An 18343-nucleotide genomic window follows, 5' to 3' on the forward strand; every position below is an offset into this window, starting at 1 on the left:
AGATTCTTGTATACTAATCAGCTCTATTGTTTGATACATTTGCATTTCTGCACCTATCTTATATATTAACTTTAAAAATGAATCTACAGGATTAAAATAATACATTTCCAGACACCAGCGGACACAATAAGCCGCAGTCTTATCCAATTCGTAGTTATGTGTGATTATATTCAGTAGAAAATTGAAGTTTTAAGTATGCCCTGTAGGCATAGAGTAAGCCTGACATCTGGTGGACGTAAAAATAACGTCTCTCTGCCGAGTTGTATAATTTTGTGTCTAAAGTAATCTCAATTAATGTATTTACTTATTTTTCATTTTATTATTAAACACATTAAAACTATCATTATATATAAGTTGGGTGCATATTTTGGCAATAGAATCATAGTTGGGATTAGGAAAACCTCCAGAGAATTTCTCTATTGTTGTCAGGGATCACATACTTGGCCATTAGCCAGGATTACCTAATAGTAAGGAGAATATTTAATCAAGCGCCATGTGGCCTACATTTCAGTTTCCATTGCCAGGAGTGTGTCTTAAGACAGTAAGGTATGCTTTCAGAAGCAGTGTGAGAAACAGCTCCCCCTATCTCTGAGCTTGGCAGCGTCACATGATGTGCTTGCCTTTCCTAGAAGGCTCAGTCAGGCTCTCCAGCAGGCTCTTGTCGTCCTTATCTGTCAAAAACAAAAGCACCAGAATCATGAAAGTCACACAGTTCTCAGGAAACATTCCTTAGTATTGAATTTTGAATCTCTGTCTGTCAGTCTCTGTGTCTCCCTGTGACCTGAGCTGTCATGCATACCGAAGATGACCAGGTTGCACTTGGATTTGACCTTTCCCAGGGTGTTCTCCACAATCAGGGTGTACTCGCCGCTGTCTTTAACGCCGCAGGTGGGGATGGTGAGAGTGCAGACGCCGTCGGCGGTGGTCTGCCAGTAGCGTGGGCTCTCCAGGATTTGGACATCGCCTTTGTACCAGGACACCCGGACTAGCGGGGAGGCCACGAAGGCACAGCTCATGGTGCAGTCGTGCCCACGTCGCACGGCGTGGTCCTTCAGGGGAACCAGGAACTGTGGTGCAGCCAAGCGCTCCTGGGGTGTGTACTGCTTCAGGTTCAGGGTGAAGTGTTCTGTGAGGGAGGCGGAGTGGGAGATGGTCAGCACTAGTCACATGGTCTTAAGCCAGAAGCATGCTTTTCTATTTCCCAAAAGTAGGAATGGCAAAAACACACACACTCTAGTTTGTCCCAATACCATACAAAGACATTTTGGACAATTCTATGCTTCAAACTTTGAGGGAACAGTTTGGGAAAGGCCCTTTTCTGCAGCGTGACGGTGCCCCAGTACACAAAGCAAGGTCCATAAAGACACCGTTGGGTGAGTTTGGTGTGGAAGAACTTGGCCCACACAGAGCCCTGACCTCAACCCCGTCAGTCACCTTTGGGATGAACTAGAACTGAGATTGCGAGCCAGGCCTTCACATGCAACATCAGTGCCTGACCTCATAAATGTTCTCGTACACTGATCTCATGAAGAGGTTATTTGTGGTTAAACTCTCCTGAGGACCCGTCCTTCACCACTGCTCCCTATGCACCTTTCTCCTTAGCAATGCTGAAGGGCTCCTTGGAATCCAGGGGGTCACTGTCCCCGATGTGGTTGCGGGCGATGACCCGGAAGTAGTACTTGCGGCCAGGCAGCAGGCCACCGATGGTGTACTTGCTGCTAAAGACGCGCTCGGTGGCTGTGAACCAGGTGGCCGTGCTGCTGTCCCGTTTCAGGACGATGTAGTGGGTGTGCTCGTCGTCTGCCAGGTCAGGCGTGTGATCCCAGTGCAGCGTCACCATGCCGGGAACCTCCTCTACGAGACGCAGGTTCATGGGGGGGCGCGGGACATCTGGGGTAGGGGAGGGGGACGGGTAACAGAGTCTCAGAGTATGGGAGTGACAGTAGTGGTGCAGAATATACGGACAGCCACCAGTTTAAGAACATCTGACTTACAGGCAAATCATACATACAAGTGGGCTGCCAAGAAGCCTATTCTACAGAAAATTTGACTTAAATACAATGGCACTACTTTTTGACACTCGTCAATTGCGTGGCTTCAGCGGTTCGTCAACTCGAGGTACAGTACAGTACCATACTAAGTTACTTTCATTATTACTATATAATAATTATTATAATTATTATGTACTGTGTTTTTTTACCTACAAATTTTACAAGGAAATGGATCTTGTTCGCAACCTGAGGACTGCCTGTATATTATTTGAACTGGTGTGAACCTGCTACACCAGCAATTGCTGGTTATTTTTTTTTTAGCTGGTACGATACATGACTACTGTAACGGCAAGATCTGTTTATGAAAGGGGCCTCTCAGTCCAAATGTTGATGGTCCTAAGTAGAACCTGGGTTCTTCTGGGTGGTGAGGTGTGTCTGGGCTTGCCTGTGACCTGAACCCTGACGTCGTAGTGAACCTCTCCATAGTCATTGCGGAGCCCGATGCGGTACAGCCCGGAGTCGGAGCGCTGGGATGAGCTGATGAGGAACTGGGAATGCTCCTTCCCTTTGGTGATGGTCTCTCTGCCGGTGGTGGGGATGCCGTTCTTCAGCCAGGTCACCACTGGCGGAGGAGACCCCTGAGGGTGGAGGGTGGGTGGGGGAGGTACAGAAATATTGATTCCTCAACCACATTTGACCAACCCACTACATCCCCTACTCAAACCTCCCTGGGCAGCGTTTTAAATTGCTCTGTCATTACCTACCTTGTGCCATTATGTAATTTACCTATAATCTGGCCCATTTATACATCTCGATATTATATTGAAGCAGTTCAGATGAATATGAGGTGACATGGAGGCTCAATGCATAATGAAAGGGTTCGAGGATCCAGCCACAGAGCTAGGAGGTTTGATTATGCACAACCTGGAATGGCCGGAACCTACTGTAGTGAGGTCAAAATGAGAAATTTGTAAACCATTTGCTGTATTTTTTTATTCCACTAGATGGCGCTCTTGGTTTGCTTTCTACCATTTTTTGAAGAGAGAGCACCATCTAGTGGGGTCCAAAAATACAGCAAATGGTTCATGAAGTGTGATTTTTGTCCATCGTTAGTTTTTGCCATCACTACAGTCATCAAAACATAATTATGGTCAAAACACAAGGCAAGTTCAGAACCCAGTGAAGAGCCATATGGATACCAATATCAGATACAAATCACATATGGTACAGAGTGTACGAAAACAGGTTAAAGTTTAGAAACCAGTCTAAGTGAGTTGGAAGAGCTGAGAGCCAAGGGTTTAGAAAGGAGCAGGTTCAGCACCTTTTAAAGAATGTAATTCAGAGAAGGTGCTCATACCACCCTTGGCATAATCAAGGGATATGCCGCCGGTGTGCTCAGCATTCAGTCAATGAGGGGTGTGACCTGCATGGGAGTGGTGACTGGAGGCAGGCATGACGCGTGGAGCTGCTCATTCACCTCACACCTCCAGGGGGGTGCTCCACAGAGCATGATTACTCACTTAGCCGGATAACTTGTTGGATTTTAAGGTAGTATGGGCTAAATTGACTTATACATTTAGCTCAGACTACTTTAAATATGACTAGTTATATAGTTAAGTAAGAACTCCAGCTTCCTGGAGTACCCCCCCAGGACTAGGGGTTGGGAATTTAGATCCTGCTGTTGCTGTGATTCTCCCTAGGTCGTTTGGGTCTCTAAGGCATGTCGTTAGGTGACGGGCAGTGTGTGTATGTGTGTGTGTGTGTGTGTGTGTGTGTGTGTGTGCCCTGCAATGCACCTCATCCATGGTGTTTCCCCGCCTCATGTCCTAATGCTGCCTGTGTCAGACCTTGGACTTCTGATATCCCATCCAAGAGCTGTGATTGGAGGATGCCTTTTATAGCATACAGATATTGTTTTATGGTAATTTAGACATTGCTCATATTATTACTTCAGTGTAGCTGCACTGGTGTCACACAGCTGACACACAGCCGTATCTACGGCGGGGACTGTGAAGCACCCTGTGGGAGGTGGGGGTGCGTGTGAATGTTACAGGACAGTCAGGCTCACCGTGAAAGTGACGTGGATGCACAGAGCTGTGCCAGCGCGCACCAGCCGCTGGTTGTTCACTTTTCCACGGAGGTCAAACCTAGGGGGCGCTGGAGGGGAAGGACACAGAAAATATAGGTAAAGCAGGTATCTGCAACAATAAAATGGCTGCACACATGACTGAATAAGTCTGGTATTTCCTAACCTTATCTTGTAATCCTACTGTTTGGTTTACCAGGTAGTTTTAGAATTGCTTTACCATTATAAAAAAACAGTTTATGACTGTAACTTAAAACATTAAAAAATGTTAGATAAGGGTTAATGTAGAAACATGCAATTTCTTTTTTCACCTCGCCTGTTCTGTGTGCGTGTGGTTTGCATGTTCTTGCTGTGTTGCACAGTTTTACTCCGTACAATCCAAGGATATTCAGTATATATTATAAAGTATAACTGTTGTCCCTAAATTGCTCACAGAGTGCATGTGTATCAGTGTATATGTGCCCTGTGATGGACTGGCTTCTCATCCAGGATGTACCCTAGTCATGTGCACTACATTGTTCATCACAGGACTGACAAACACACACACATGAACACAGAGTCCATGTATTCAGTCAAATGGGAAAAAAGTTAATCTAACAATGACGACTTTAACCCCTACCCATTCCTAACTTTAACCATAAGTATATCCAAACAAAATATTTGGCTTTTTTACTTTTTTGATTGCATTTGCAGATCTTTGTGGGGACCTGAAAAATGTTCCCCATAGTTGGATGGCTATGATGGTACCAGATCTCACAGCACTGCATCTGAACGTGGGCCCGCTATCCCCAGCCTATGCTCACCAGGGGGCGGCATGGCCGGCACCCCCTGCTCGAGTGCGACGGGCTCCCCGACGCCGCCTTCGTTAACGGCGCGGATACGGAAGCAGTACTTCATGCGGTCCTGCAGGCCTCCCACTGTGTAGCTGGTGCCAGCGATGGGGACCTTGGTGCACTTTGACCACTCCTTGGCGTCGTCAGGGCGCATCTCCAGGATGTAGCCTGAAGGGTCATCGCCTTGCTGCGGGGGCCACCAGCCCAGAGAGATGGAGGAACTGGACGAGTCGGTCACATGTAAGTCCTTTACCAAGCCAGGAGCACCTTTGCAGAGGATGATCAACTCATTTTATTATATTATATTTCAATAATACATCTGTAATAGCAATTATGTAACCAAAATATCACCAGAGGATGTACAGTACAGTACCGTGCAAAAGACAATGACAAGAAAATGACATGTAGATCTTCATGTTCGTGTAAAACTATGATATTATGCCTGTCCAAGTGTGTCAGCTTAGCCACAACCTTTCCACAGGCTACCTCAGTAACCATGTAACACACCAATGTACAGACGCTCCTCTACTTATGAACTTTCAACTTACGAACTTTCAGACATACGAACAAAGACGACCGTAAGTCCAAATTGCGGTCATTGGGCTACCGTTTCCTGTCCGCAACACTAATTGTTTTTTTCTGCTTCTGCCCGCTACTCCCGCCGCGCAGCAGCGTAGCGTGCGTACTCCCAGCATCCTAGTTCTTTGTACTTGTGTATACCCTTAAAATGATGTCGAATAACAACTTACGAACATATACATGTACATAACATACACATGGAATGGCTGGAGTGCCCTTTAGGAGCTATTTAATGTTTCATTACATTTACCTTAACCCCATACTGGACAAGCGGTTTACAGGATGTATGGGTGGGTTTTTGTGCCCTGGATACTCACGGACAGGGTCCTTTGCGAGCACGGAGTTGGAGCTGCTGCTGGGGACGCCCGGTCCAGCTCTGTTCACGCTGACTACCCTGAACTCATACTCCATGTCTTCCACCAACCCACCCACTGTGTATTTGGTATCTTATGGTAGAAGACAGGAACAATTGATGAAATGGCTGTTTAGATTGTACAGAAATGCAGCAATGAAATGCCCTGCACCTCAGCACACCACTGTAGGCCTGCATTCTATATTAAGTGCTGAGGCTTCAAATATCCTGGCTCCTGTATAAAACGACAATGAAGAACAGCATGGCCCCGGGGGAAGGGAACCTTGAACAAAGGCACACAAACCTTGGATGAGCTCCTTACTGACCGGGACCCACATATTGCTGCCTTTCTTTCTCCTCTCGATCATGTAACCCAGCACAGGGGCGCCCCCATCCTGGGCAGGTGGGGTCCAGGTCACAGTGACTGCATCCTTGGTCACATCTGTAATCTGAGGCTGAGAGGTCGTGCCTGGGGGCTCTGTCCAAAGTGGGGCACCAGTACAATCCAGCAGTTAGTGACTTTCAATGATTGGGTATTGACTAGAATCACACTGTACAGAATTTCACCCCCGGAACCAAAAAAGTTAATCTTAATCTTAATCTTAATCTCAATTAATCACATTGTAAAACTTTCCAGATGATCTCCATGCAGATTCAAACAATAATAAGTATGATTTTTGTGAGACCTGGATTTAGGAAATTACTATCTGCATTATTTATCAAGTAATACAGCTGGCAGAATATCCGTTATGCTAGAACTTGTCAGCAGAGTGTTTAGCACCCATCCAGCCTGGATCCCTCTCTGTTAGCCCCATAACCACATAGCGCCACACATATCTCACCAATGGGCTCCCCAGCACAGACCTCCTCCGTCTCCAGCGGGTCACTCACACCCTCCGAGTTGACGGCTCGAATGCGGTACTGATAGGCTTTCCCCTCCTCCACCTTGTCGTTGCTGAAGAAGGTGGTGCTGGGGTCGACCTCCCCCACCTTCATCCAGGACTTTTTCCCCGCCAAACACCTCTCGATGATGAAGCTGGTCACTTGCTTGCCCCCATTGTCCCGTGGTGCCTTCCACTTCATTTTGATGCACCTTCCTGTCCGCTCTAGGAACTCCACGTTACCTTGGGGGGGCTTGGGGCGATCTGTGGGGGCAAAATAAGCAACACACCACTTCCTACTCTGCTACCCAGTGATGGGTAGGGTAGGGATACTGGAAAGCTAGCTGCTCAACTAACGGTAATAAACTGGAACAAAATGTTTTTGAGATGCTAATTGAACAGCTGTGCCGCTAGTCATACAACCGTTGGGCTGTGTAGACGTTGGCCACTCACCCAAGACGTTAAGGTGCATGTTAGCAATGGCGGTTCCACAGTCGCTCTTAAGCCTCAGCATGATGGTGCCACTGTCCTCACGCACGCATTTGGCAAGCATCAGCGTGGTGAAGTCCGCCTCTCGTTCTAGGGTGGTGCGTGCATCCCCTGTCACTTCAATGCCATCCTTGTACCATGTCACTCTGGGAATGGGCTTGCCCTTGAAAGGGATCTTGATGATGGCTGTCTGCCCGGCCTTCACAGTTACAGGGTTGCTGGCTAATACCTCCAGCATGATGGGGTCAATAGCTGGAGGATCTAAGGGACAAAAGTAAAGGATAGAGAAAGCTGTGTTATGGATCAAGTGGTCATGGCAACCATACCTATGTTGCTGTTGTGTTGGGGAGGTATTTCACCTGCAATTGACAGCACTGCTTCACTCTCCGCTCCTTTGGCCCTGAAGGTATACCTGCCTTCATGTTCCTCACCCACCTTGTTGAAGATCAGCTTGTGCACAGCACCCTGTTTGATCACTTGAATTCCACTCATATCTGACACCTGCAGATCGGGCGAAGCTGAAAGCATGACGTGACCAAGCAGGGTCACAATGTATGCCAAAGAATAAGCCAATGGAACTGAACTTCACGTACCTCCTTGCCATCTTTTAGCCACACCCCCTCCACTTTCTCGTCATTCAGGACCACGCACAGCTCTGAACTGGAGTCAGTGGGACACTGGATGTCAGACATCCCACTCTTGACAGTAGCAAAGCGTTCTGAGAACACAGAAACACATGCAGATGAGAAATTGCTGTGGACCTCCAGAGGCGTGACAAAACAGTTACAGAATTCTGATTCGCTAACAAGGCTGCAAGGAAATGAATGCACAACTTCATGTGGGTGCAATGGAATTATGTATAACGATGTAAATGATCAGCGATGATAATTATTCCATTAACGATTCCATAATCCACTCATCAAATTCATTAATTGAAATGTGTGATTCTAAGGTTGTCCAGCAACTTCCATGGTGGAAAGTGTCATAGCTGTGTCAGTTACAGGTCATAGCTGTCATGAGTTATTGACTAAGGAGGACGATGTGACTGTGTCCTACAGTAAAATCCCACATTACTATGCCTGTCAGAGACTTTATTTTAACTGTAAGTTGCATATTTTGGGCAGAACTAGAAGAGAGATACCGTTTAAGTAAGATTCCACTGGTTAATTGATGGAGAATCTACGGATTTTCATACCATCCACGATGAGGTTGGCGGAGCTGATGTACTCCTGGGCGTCATTATCCTGCGTGCAGACGATGGTGTACTCGCCGCTGTCTGCCAGGTCGCAGTCGTCGATGACGATCTCTGCCCGCTTGCCCTCGCGCATTAAGCTGTAGCGGGGGTTGTTGGAGATGTCCTCTCCATCCTTCAGCCACTTGATATGCACGTCCTTGGAGCTCATCTCACACTCCAGCCGTGCCTTGCCCTTCTCCTTCACATGCACATTCTTCAGGTGGCTCACAAATTTGATAGGTATCCCTGAGATGGGGGAGAAAAAGGGAGCCCAAGGCAGCTGGTAGCTGGAAGGTATGAGAATCTGCCATATGGACGACTTCAAGAGCTATAACAATCCATCATGATTGGATGCCTGAAAACAGACCACGTAATTATGTGCCTACTCAACAGGTGTTACTCAATACCTGGAAATTAGGAGCCTCTCCTATTCACGTTTCTTTTGAACATTATCTTATATTGTGATCAGACTCTTTACAAGATACTACTGAACAAGACCTGCCAGGTGTAGTGAGAAGACTATCAAGGGAAACAATGAGTGCTATTGGAACCAGAAGATTTACAGCCCAAAGGGTTCATTACTGCAGCTCCGCTTACTGTCGATGAAGAGAGGGGACGTGCTGGTCAGGTCGCCCAGGCTTAAGGTGTACTCGCCCGTCTCGCTTGGCCTCACGTCCTTGATCTTCAGCGTGTGGGTGAGCCCGTCCTCAGACACGACCACGTCAAATTTCTCATCACGCTTCAGCTCCTTACCACCAAACTTCCACACGGGCGGCTTGTCGGTCTTCTTGGACAGACGCACCTCGAAGATGGCTGTCTGCCGCTCGGTCACACGCACAGGCTTCAGGTCTGACGTGAACTTCAAAGGTTCATCTGAGTGGTTAGCAGCCAGGGAAGAGAGGAAATAAGAACAACAAGGGTAGCTTACATGTGCTCCTTCAAGTTACTCCCCAGGAGGTACACTCTTTTTTTTAACATTGCAGATCAATCGAAGAGACGCGAGTGGACTAAACACAGCGACATGACCTTCACCTCTGCTGAAGAACATCTCGCAGGCATCTGGGCCACATGCCACCTAATAAATCCTAGATGATTTATTGTGTTCAGTGGAATAAAACCTTCTAGAGGCTCGAGGTGACTGAAATGGGCCAAATTTGAATAACTCAGTGCTCGTCTGCATCTAAAAAACATATGTTCACTGAGTTAATAAGTAGAAATTGTGGAATATAGCAAATTTTGGAATGTGTGTATAAGTAAGAAAATATATCATATGGCAAACCCATGTAGATAAGAGTATAGGGAATAGATATTGCGGTGGCATAAAATAGTCACTTAAATACAAAGGTCTATTTTCAAGGGGGATGAATAAAGCCAAATTAAATACTAAGGGAGCACGACCCCCCTGTCCTCCCCTGTTCTTAAGCCCCTGCATGTTGAAATGCACAAAGGCACCCCAGTAAGACATTAGAGTATGTGTGGGTTCATGCTTCAATGAGCACGCAAGCATGGAGCATGTGGATGGCCCTGCAGGTGCCACATTGCAATGCGACTGCTGGCAAACTCGCCTATGACATTGAGCCTTGCAGAGAGGGTCTTCTCTCCAACCTTCAGTGAGTAGCTGCCAGAGTCCTTCAGGCTAACGCTGGAGATACACAGCATGAACTTAGTGCCCATCTGTTTCAGCTCATACTTCCCCAAGGAGTACTGGATCCGTAGCAGCTCTGTGTCCTGAAAGGAAAAACAGGCATGTATATAGGTCACGAGCATCTCCGCTACACAGACCTTCTGCCTTGTTTTGTACCTTGTGTTTGGAACTGTACCTTGAACCACAGCATTTTGATGTTAGGGTCTTTCAGTCCCAGAATGGTCTCAAAAACCACATTGGAATCCGCCTTGGCCGTAATGTCTTCCAAGGGTTTCAGGACCTTCACCATCTGTGGAATAGAGAAATGATGACCCACACTGTCTGGCAGATGAGGCCCTGCTACAAAGACCTTGTATCTTCATAATGAATTCATCAGAACATTCAGTGGACCTTCACAATTCATTTATGACGCATTCACAGAACATTCATAAGCACCTTGTAAGTATACCTCAACATCCCATCAAATACAGCTTTAATATACATTATTATATGCAATAGTAATATTTGTTATTATTATATAATGTGTCGTAATTATTATCGTACAATCATTGTAAAGGCATTATGAAGGTGCAGTCAATGTAAAGTGTAAATGGGTAAAATCAGTCTGTAGTGAATGTTGAGGAATGTTTCATGTAACAGTGAAATGTCTTAAAGCTGTAATATTAGACAGCAAGACCTCTTCATCTCCCTTCTTTTTCATCTCCTTGAGCTTCTTCAGAATTCCTCTGAAGTCGGTGAAGCCGTACTCAGCACAGATGCGCTCATAGTCCTTCTTATCTGCTCCAGATAAAATCTTCAACATCTCCTCCTCTGTGATAGGCTTCTTCTCCTCCTTGGGAGCTGGTGTGCTCCTGGACATGAGATTTTATGAGGCAACTAAACTAGCTGAACACTGTACACACAAAAAAATCTGGAAGACAAAACTTAGCCAGTTTCTTCCTGAATTTATTTCAACACTGGATAAAATCATTTGAAAACGCTGTAGAGAATGTAAGAATGCCATTTAGAATATGTTCTATTATGGAAATAAACAGTGACACTTTAGAAGAAACAAGTCCCAAGTCTTTGTAATAGAGACAAGGCAGATAAGGCAGAAGACATAGCACAGGGTAACTGGACTCCGGTACACTTTAGCTGCTGTGGGTGGATGGTGCTACTGGGTTAGGTAGAGTTGGAAAGATGAGCTGGTGTTGAGAGAGAAGGGACTAGGGTTTAGTGCTAGGTATAGCCAAAACTGTGCCTCATGAGCCATTTGCTGTATTTTTTGACCCCACTAGATGGTGCTCTTTGTTTTCTTTGGGCCAAGCATTGAGCTCTTTTTAGAACAAAGAGCACCATCTAGTGGGGTCAAAAAATACTACAAATGGTTCATGAAGCATCCTTTTGGCCATCATTGCTTAGTGTGGATGGAAGAATGACTGTAAGAGATGGGTGTGGTAGCAGAGGACTGCAGGAAATTGTGGAGATGTGGGAGGCTAGGAGGTATAAAAGATCTATGCTTCCAACACAATAACGATAGCACCGATCATGGGGAACACAGCCGTACCGTTTCTTCAGCATCTTCTTGAAATCCATCGCCGGATCTTGGAGACAAATCAGGTGTTCAAAATACCAATAGCAAAACTTGGACAAATCAGTAATCAGTTTACGAACATAGAAAATTGTAAATGTAGACGACATACTTTCCGTCACTATGAGTGACATGCAGTAGACAGCCTCTCCATGATCGTTGGAGACGATGCACTTGTAGACATCTCCATCTTCCATGGTTAGAGATTTAATCTGTGTGGAAGGGAAAAGCTAATTAAGAGGCTTTAAAACATGGCTCTAAAAAGCAGTGAGAGGGAGTGAGCAGACTGACCCGATTTCCCGGCAATATCATAAACAAACAGTAGATGTCTCTATTATATTCAGGAGACAGTTAGCACTTTACCTAAACAAGCACTTCTCACCCATGAAACAGATGGCACTCTGAGATACATATGTCAGCACCCACTTGTTAATTGCTTAATAATGGCAACATAAGCTTGATTAAAGGTTTTCTGGCAGAGTGGCAGGTAGCACTAAATCTCCCCTGAAAGACTAAAAGGATTCAAGTGTGTTTTTCTGCTCCCTTTTTCACAAGACTCATGGCTTCCTGTCAGACCTGACAGCCTAGAGACACAGGAGCCTGTGGCTAATGAGGTCCCTTACGTCGTTCAATGCCGAATGCGAATTCAATTACAGCTCACGATTCTGCTTTGACTCTCTCTGCATCTAGATGTCACTAGATCAGAGAATGTTTCGCAGAACAGAGGCTAAGCCCAGTACTTACTGTGTTAGTTTCCCTTGGTTTTGTGCACATAGATGGAAAGCTTAATCGCTCATGCTACACTTCTAGCTCCATCTCATAGCATCAAATACGTAGAGCTGATACCTTCAAAACATACAGCTTGTTGATGTTGTCGTAGTAGGTCATGGCCCCTTCAGTCAGAGGTTTCCCACTTTCTCTCTTCCACGTCACAATGGGCTTGGGATTCCCCGTCACCTTCACCTTAAAGGAGGCCTTGTCCCCTGCCGAGAACGAGCCCCCATATTTACATTCGCTCAAGCCGTCGCGGGGAAAGCAGATCGCTTCAGTTCAGCAGCCCTTCCTCAGCTCGAGTCTCTCCCATGAATGTCTGATTAAACAGTGACACATTCGCCTACAGGCAGCCTCAGGGGACATCAGAATCCTGTCTGAAGCACAATGTGAATTATTTAGCCGAGGGATAGCGAGCTTATTTACAGTGTGTGATGCTGAGGTTCAGTCTCAGGTCAAGGTCTGCCCATCAAGAAGTTTCCATGCAAAACATGACAACACACTCCAGTGCAGCAAGACTGTTCATGACAAGTTTGGTTGGTTGTTTCCTAACCATCTATTCAGAAGCACTTTTACTTCGTGTTCTTAGGTATCATCGCCAACAGCCATTATAGTTGACATCCATAAATCTGTAACACTTGTTTCATAGAGTTGCTTAGAGAAACTGACAGAGTTGGCCAGGATAGTGAGACGGTACAAAATATCAGGGCGGGGACACACCCTCCTGTGCCGTAATGGGGCGGGGCTTCTCCTCAAAATCTGGGACGGACTCTCCTGCTGGGATCTCGAAGGACTTGTGGACCTGGCTGAATGACTCCACCACAGTTGAGATCTTTCGCTGCCCAGACTGTTCTGTAAGACACACACACACACACACACACACACACTAAGAGGCGTTTCCCTGTGAATCCTTTGATATGAAACATAATCTTGAATATGTGCGTAAAATACACAATTTCTTTGAACAGAAGAATACACAAGTTATTTGAACAGTTGCCATTGTTTGCTCAGGGCTTACACAGATTGACCTTTTTCCAACACTGCAGTCATAATCTTATCGTTATTACACTGAAATCCAAGTTTATTTCAAATATAACAGTAAAGCTAAACATGGGATAAAGGAGAATGTTACTCAGCAAAACGGGGCCCCAGTACAGATCTAGGCCAATATTTTGTTTCAACCAAGCAGTTGACTATAAAGAGTCACGGTCACAGAGTACTCAGCTGGTTGGCTGAAACAAAATCTTGGTCTGGAATTTGTACTTTTTGTACCTGAATGTCTCACCCTGCACAGGAGCCCCCTAGCCAGGGCTACCATTGCCACCAGATTTGTAAACCTTACCGTCGAAAACCTTAGAAGTTTGAGAGACTTTGCGCAGTTTGGTGCTGCTTGTGGTGACAGACGTAGAAGAGGAGGACATCTGGACATCAGAGTGATGCTCCACCCTTCCTCTGGACGTCTGGAGGAACTTTGTTTCCATACTGGTGACAAAGATCTGTTATTCCTAAGGATGAGCGGTAACTGACCAGGCGGTGGGGCCATGATCAGGGGGATCAAATGGTCTTCAGCTTGCAGTGTCTGTTTCATTACATGTCCCTTCTGCATCTTGTAATTTAAGTGCTATTTTTGGAAGCCATTACATTTTTGTGTAATGTTTTGTGGCTCAGCCATAATGAGAACTACAGCAGACATTCAATGCAGCATCAACCACGAAAAGGATTGTGGGTCTAAGTTATACTTTGAATTATTCCCGATAAACATTCATCAAATGCTGTCACTATATTGCAGCGATTGCAAGATAATATTCTGCTGTTCTTCAGCCATACGAGTCAGAGGACACCCACACTCAAGCAGCCCTGTCCATACTCAGCCAGTAACTGCGCGAACACAACACATGGCTCTAAAACAGCTGATTTCACCTCATAATAATAGTTGAACAAAGAGTCTGTCAGACCTGTCTTAAAGTCTGCTAACATCAAAGGACGAGGGGAAAAAAAGGAAATGCAGAGGATTCGAGCTAATTAAATATCTTACGGTATCTGATAAACAGGCTGAGTTTACCAAAATAAATAAGTAAAATAAAATCAGTTCCAATAGCCCAACAGCAATATTTTGAAAAATAGAGTAATCATACTCAAGTTAAACTCAACTTTGATCTTCATGTTTACTCCTGAACATATGATATTTATATTCGAGTGTTGGTGGAAATACCTGCAGCTGAGAGAGTGATGACGGTACACTGCCCTGGAGGAAGGTCTGCTTCAGGGGCCGGCTGGCTTCCTGTGCTGTTTCGTCTGTGAACGGTCCTGCCCCTGCACCTCAGCTACCACCTACTTGGTTCCAGTACTGGACAAATAAGGTCCTGACCAGGCCTCCACCAGCCACCCGGACTCCCCCAAGTCAGATTGCCTTACTGCAGCCTGTCTGATCTCAGAATCTCACATACTCAGGGGTCCTCCAGGGAAAAGTCTGAAGGAATGTATTTCAGTAGCTGAGCTCATATGCGATTAGCCTTGGGGGGTGATATGCGTGTGATGGCACAAGTGACCCAATCGACCTGCTTGGATCCCTTAACAGCCTGCTTTTGTACAGCATTAGTCCCTACACTCTCAGAAAAACAGCAAAACAATTGTCACTGGGATGGTACCCTCAAGGGTCTGCCAGTTGTACCCATAGCTCTAGGTAATTGTACCTATTAAGGTACAAAAATGGACTCAGAGGAACATAGTACCATATGGGGGTTACATGAATGTTGTTTGTACTCACATACTCAGAAAAGTCTGATGGAATATATTGTTCCTCAGAGTCCATTTCTGTACCTTAAAATGTACAATTACAAGGGTGTAGCGGGTGTAGTGACAACCAGAGCTACACATTTTTACCTATTTTTCTGAGAGTGTACTGTAGTCCCTGTACTTAAATAAACTTTAGTCACATTAATAATGCTTCGTCTTCTTCGTGAGATTTATTTAAATGCATTTTTCTCCATAGCCTTTGACAATAATATAATATGAAAAGTTGTATGATGTGTTTTTCTGTGCTACTGAAAACAGGCACTGAAGGGATGTCTGATTTTTAATGTGAGTACATGCCCTACTTCATCACTAAATGGTGTACCTGCTTGTCCTGGTTGGGGGGGGGGGGGGCTTGCCTGGAGCCTATCCCAGGCAGCGTAGGGCACAAGGTTGGGTCACACCATAGACGGGGTGCCAGTCCATTGCAGGGCACACACAGTCATATACTACAGGCGGTTTAAGGAGGACGAACAGGGACATCGCACAAACTCCAACCACACAGAGCAGATGTGGGATTCGAACCCCTAACTCTGGACCCATGCTATTTCCGGGCCATCAATTCCAGCCATTGTGGATACTGGCAGGAGCAAAGGACCCCACAACTGAGAAATCACTATAAAGAGTATAACTGAGCACTATGTACTAAGCAGTCTGAAAGCTGATCCTGGAGTTTGAAAATACAGGCATCCTCCTGTGGTCCTTTTCAATTTCCCGGCCTGGCAGACGTGCTGTCATTGTTTTGCTTGCGATTAATAGGGCCTTGTGCTGGAAGTCTTCGCACTCCTGTTTGAGCTTTGGCAACAGCAACAAAAAAACATAGTCGTACTGCTGTTTATATTTTAAGCAATGCAAAAAGGTTTTTTTTAGAAAATAAAACTGAAGATATAAGAGACACATTTCTGAAGTGTCATTATTTCGTTGTTGTTGTTGGTGGTAGAATCTTCCAATAAAACAGAAAATGGATCGCAATTCATTGATCTTTTATTTTTCAATGTAATTAGAGCCTTGTAAAGTGATTGTCAGAAACTTCAGGTTCCTCTACCTTCAGATCCCAGGCAAATCTCGCATCTTGACAGTGGTTGTCTGATGGCGCCGGGGAACTTACATACATGGCTTTTCTGTAAAGGAACAAATTCTTTTTTCAATTTATCTCTCTCCTCAATGTGGACGCTTTGTCAATATGAACGTTGTACAGCTTATTTACATTCTCAGCATGAGCCTTTTCAGTCAGCCAGACACCATTGATCTCAAGCAAATGATTCATTAGCTCAGCGGAGGGCGAAGGAGGGAGGGATCATGTTGCGCTCCTCCTCTCCCATCTTACTGTGCAACTCCATCCTTAGGGATCATCAAAAATACCTTTACTTTAAAAAAAACATGCAAGCCCTCGCATGGGCGTGATTAGGCAGATCGTCATACATCTAAATCCCGAGGGCAGCGTGTGTAATGCATGCATTTACAACCCTATTTGGACAAGGCAGCTGGTCTGTGTTTGGTCCACCTGTCACACACTGGGGAATATATTACTTGACTGAGATTTTGCGTGACATTATCCTTGACTTATTACTGACTAACTTAAGTTACCATTGTGGGCAAGACCTTTGGCTCTTACAATTTCACACCCCTTGAAGCTGGTCTGTTCACCTCAGTGTTTTCCATAAGAATGCCTGAAATAATATACGTCAAATTTTACGGACATGCAGAGCCAATCACCAAATAAAATGCCTTGCTTAAGTATTTATATCCCCCTGGACGTTTTCACGTTTATTGTGCTGCAACCAGAAAGCACAATGTATTTAACTGGGATTTTAACCATTTTGTTTGCATAGCATATTTAACAATCTGAAGGTACTAAATATTTTTTATGTGACATCAATGAATTTTTGGCCATTTTTCTTGGATAAAGGGCTCGTGGTCAGTCAGGTTGGATGGGGACCGACATTTTCAAGTCTTACCATAGGCTCTAAAATGGACTGAGCTTTAGGCTTTGACTGGGTCATTCCAAGACATTCAGCTTCCTGGTTTTTAACCACTCCAGAACAACTCTCACCAGCTCCTTCGGATTACCTTTGGCCACTTGGTTGATTTCCTAATTAATGCCCTACTTACCAGGTTAGGCTGGACAGCCCTTTCGAAGCAGAGTTGTGTTTCTGCCAGTTTGGGATTTTTATTTTTATAGCCCGACCCTGACGGATGGTTCTCAAGACCCTTTTTTATAGCTCTTGGTCTTTACAATGTTGTTTGTTTAGATGTGTCCTCTGTACATATAATACAGGTTACTCCATTCAACTAACCCTGTGTCTTCTTAAATCTACTAATTACACCAGAGTTTATTTAGAAGTTTCACAGCACAAGGGGTCAATACCTATGCAATCAAGGTTTCTCTGATTTTTATTTGTAAACAATTTTGAACATTTTTTTTTCTATATAGATTATTTTTTCAGTTTGACATGATGGACTATTTTGTATAGAACCGTAATTTAAAATCCCATTTAAATACATGTTTATTCCAGGTTGTAAATATGCAATAGTCCAAGGGGATGAATGCTTATGCAAAGCACTATATATGCCAGTATAAACATGGCAATCTGGGAACCAGGATGCACAAGCCAGGAAATAGTCAATGTGTCTCCATTGAACAATCTTTGTTTACCTGCCGTGGCAGATCACTGCCTTGGGATGCAAAAAGAAAGTACAGAAAGCAGCTGCAACTTCTATGGGACTCAAAGCTACGTGTCACCAAAGTCTGACTTCCCCAAAATGTCCCAGAAGCAAGGGAGTGTGGGACCGCATCATAAGCAGGATCCAGTCAGGAGCAGGCAGGAAGGCGGAGTCACCAGGCTCCGTCGGCTCCAGCACGATTGTTTCTGATTACCGCAAGCGAAATTGCACGCATCAGTGCTTAGCATCTCCACGGCGACTCAGTGTCACTCTCCAACGGCGCTGGCACTCTGAAGAGGCACCTGAATTCCCTCTGACTGTCACAGGAGTATCACTGGCGAGGAGGAGGCTCTCCGTCAGACACAGAGCTGGGTACCGAGGAAAAGCCGATGTACCATCAATCCCCGACTCGCCAAGCAATAATGTATAATACGGCCGCCCCTTCTCTTCGGGAC

General features: G+C 45.3%; 1 protein-coding gene and 1 long non-coding RNA gene across 2 annotated transcripts; one reads left to right on the forward strand and one right to left on the reverse strand.

Moving 5' to 3' along the window:
• Positions 1 to 95: 95 nt before the first annotated feature.
• On the reverse strand, positions 96 to 14937 carry LOC125706717 (immunoglobulin superfamily member 22-like). The gene is made up of 23 exons (XM_048973540.1): positions 14644 to 14937; positions 13774 to 13927; positions 13152 to 13283; positions 12507 to 12643; positions 11773 to 11872; positions 11637 to 11673; positions 10767 to 10941; positions 10266 to 10379; positions 10011 to 10173; positions 9043 to 9318; positions 8407 to 8691; positions 7805 to 7929; positions 7571 to 7712; positions 7176 to 7472; positions 6684 to 6986; positions 6146 to 6319; positions 5807 to 5935; positions 4881 to 5177; positions 4060 to 4148; positions 2437 to 2629; positions 1591 to 1890; positions 800 to 1126; positions 96 to 671 (listed from the first exon to the last, which is right to left on the reverse strand). Exons 2-23 carry the CDS (start codon positions 13910 to 13912, stop codon positions 604 to 606), a joined length of 4002 nt encoding a protein of 1333 aa, XP_048829497.1. The 5' UTR covers positions 13913 to 13927; positions 14644 to 14937; the 3' UTR covers positions 96 to 603.
• LOC125706724 (uncharacterized) lies at positions 1026 to 10017 on the forward strand. The gene is made up of 3 exons (XR_007382062.1): positions 1026 to 1093; positions 4771 to 5150; positions 9429 to 10017. It is a non-coding gene; the product is annotated as an uncharacterized LOC125706724 (long non-coding RNA).
• Positions 14938 to 18343: the final 3406 nt, after the last annotated feature.

This window comes from Brienomyrus brachyistius, chromosome 13 (genome assembly GCF_023856365.1).
Source record: "Brienomyrus brachyistius isolate T26 chromosome 13, BBRACH_0.4, whole genome shotgun sequence".
NCBI lineage: Eukaryota > Metazoa > Chordata > Actinopteri > Osteoglossiformes > Mormyridae > Brienomyrus > Brienomyrus brachyistius.

Coding starts and splice junctions, on each gene's coding strand:
- LOC125706717 (XM_048973540.1), bottom strand. CDS start 13,912: ATGGAAACAAAGTTCCTCCAGACGTCCAGAGGAAGGGTGGAGCATCAC. Junction 7,930..8,406: donor CGCCAACCTCATCGTGGATG/GTATGAAAATCC, acceptor CTGTGTTCTCAG/AACGCTTTGCTACTGTCAAG. Junction 6,987..7,175: donor CATGCACCTTAACGTCTTGG/GTGAGTGGCCAA, acceptor TTGCCCCCACAG/ATCGCCCCAAGCCCCCCCAA.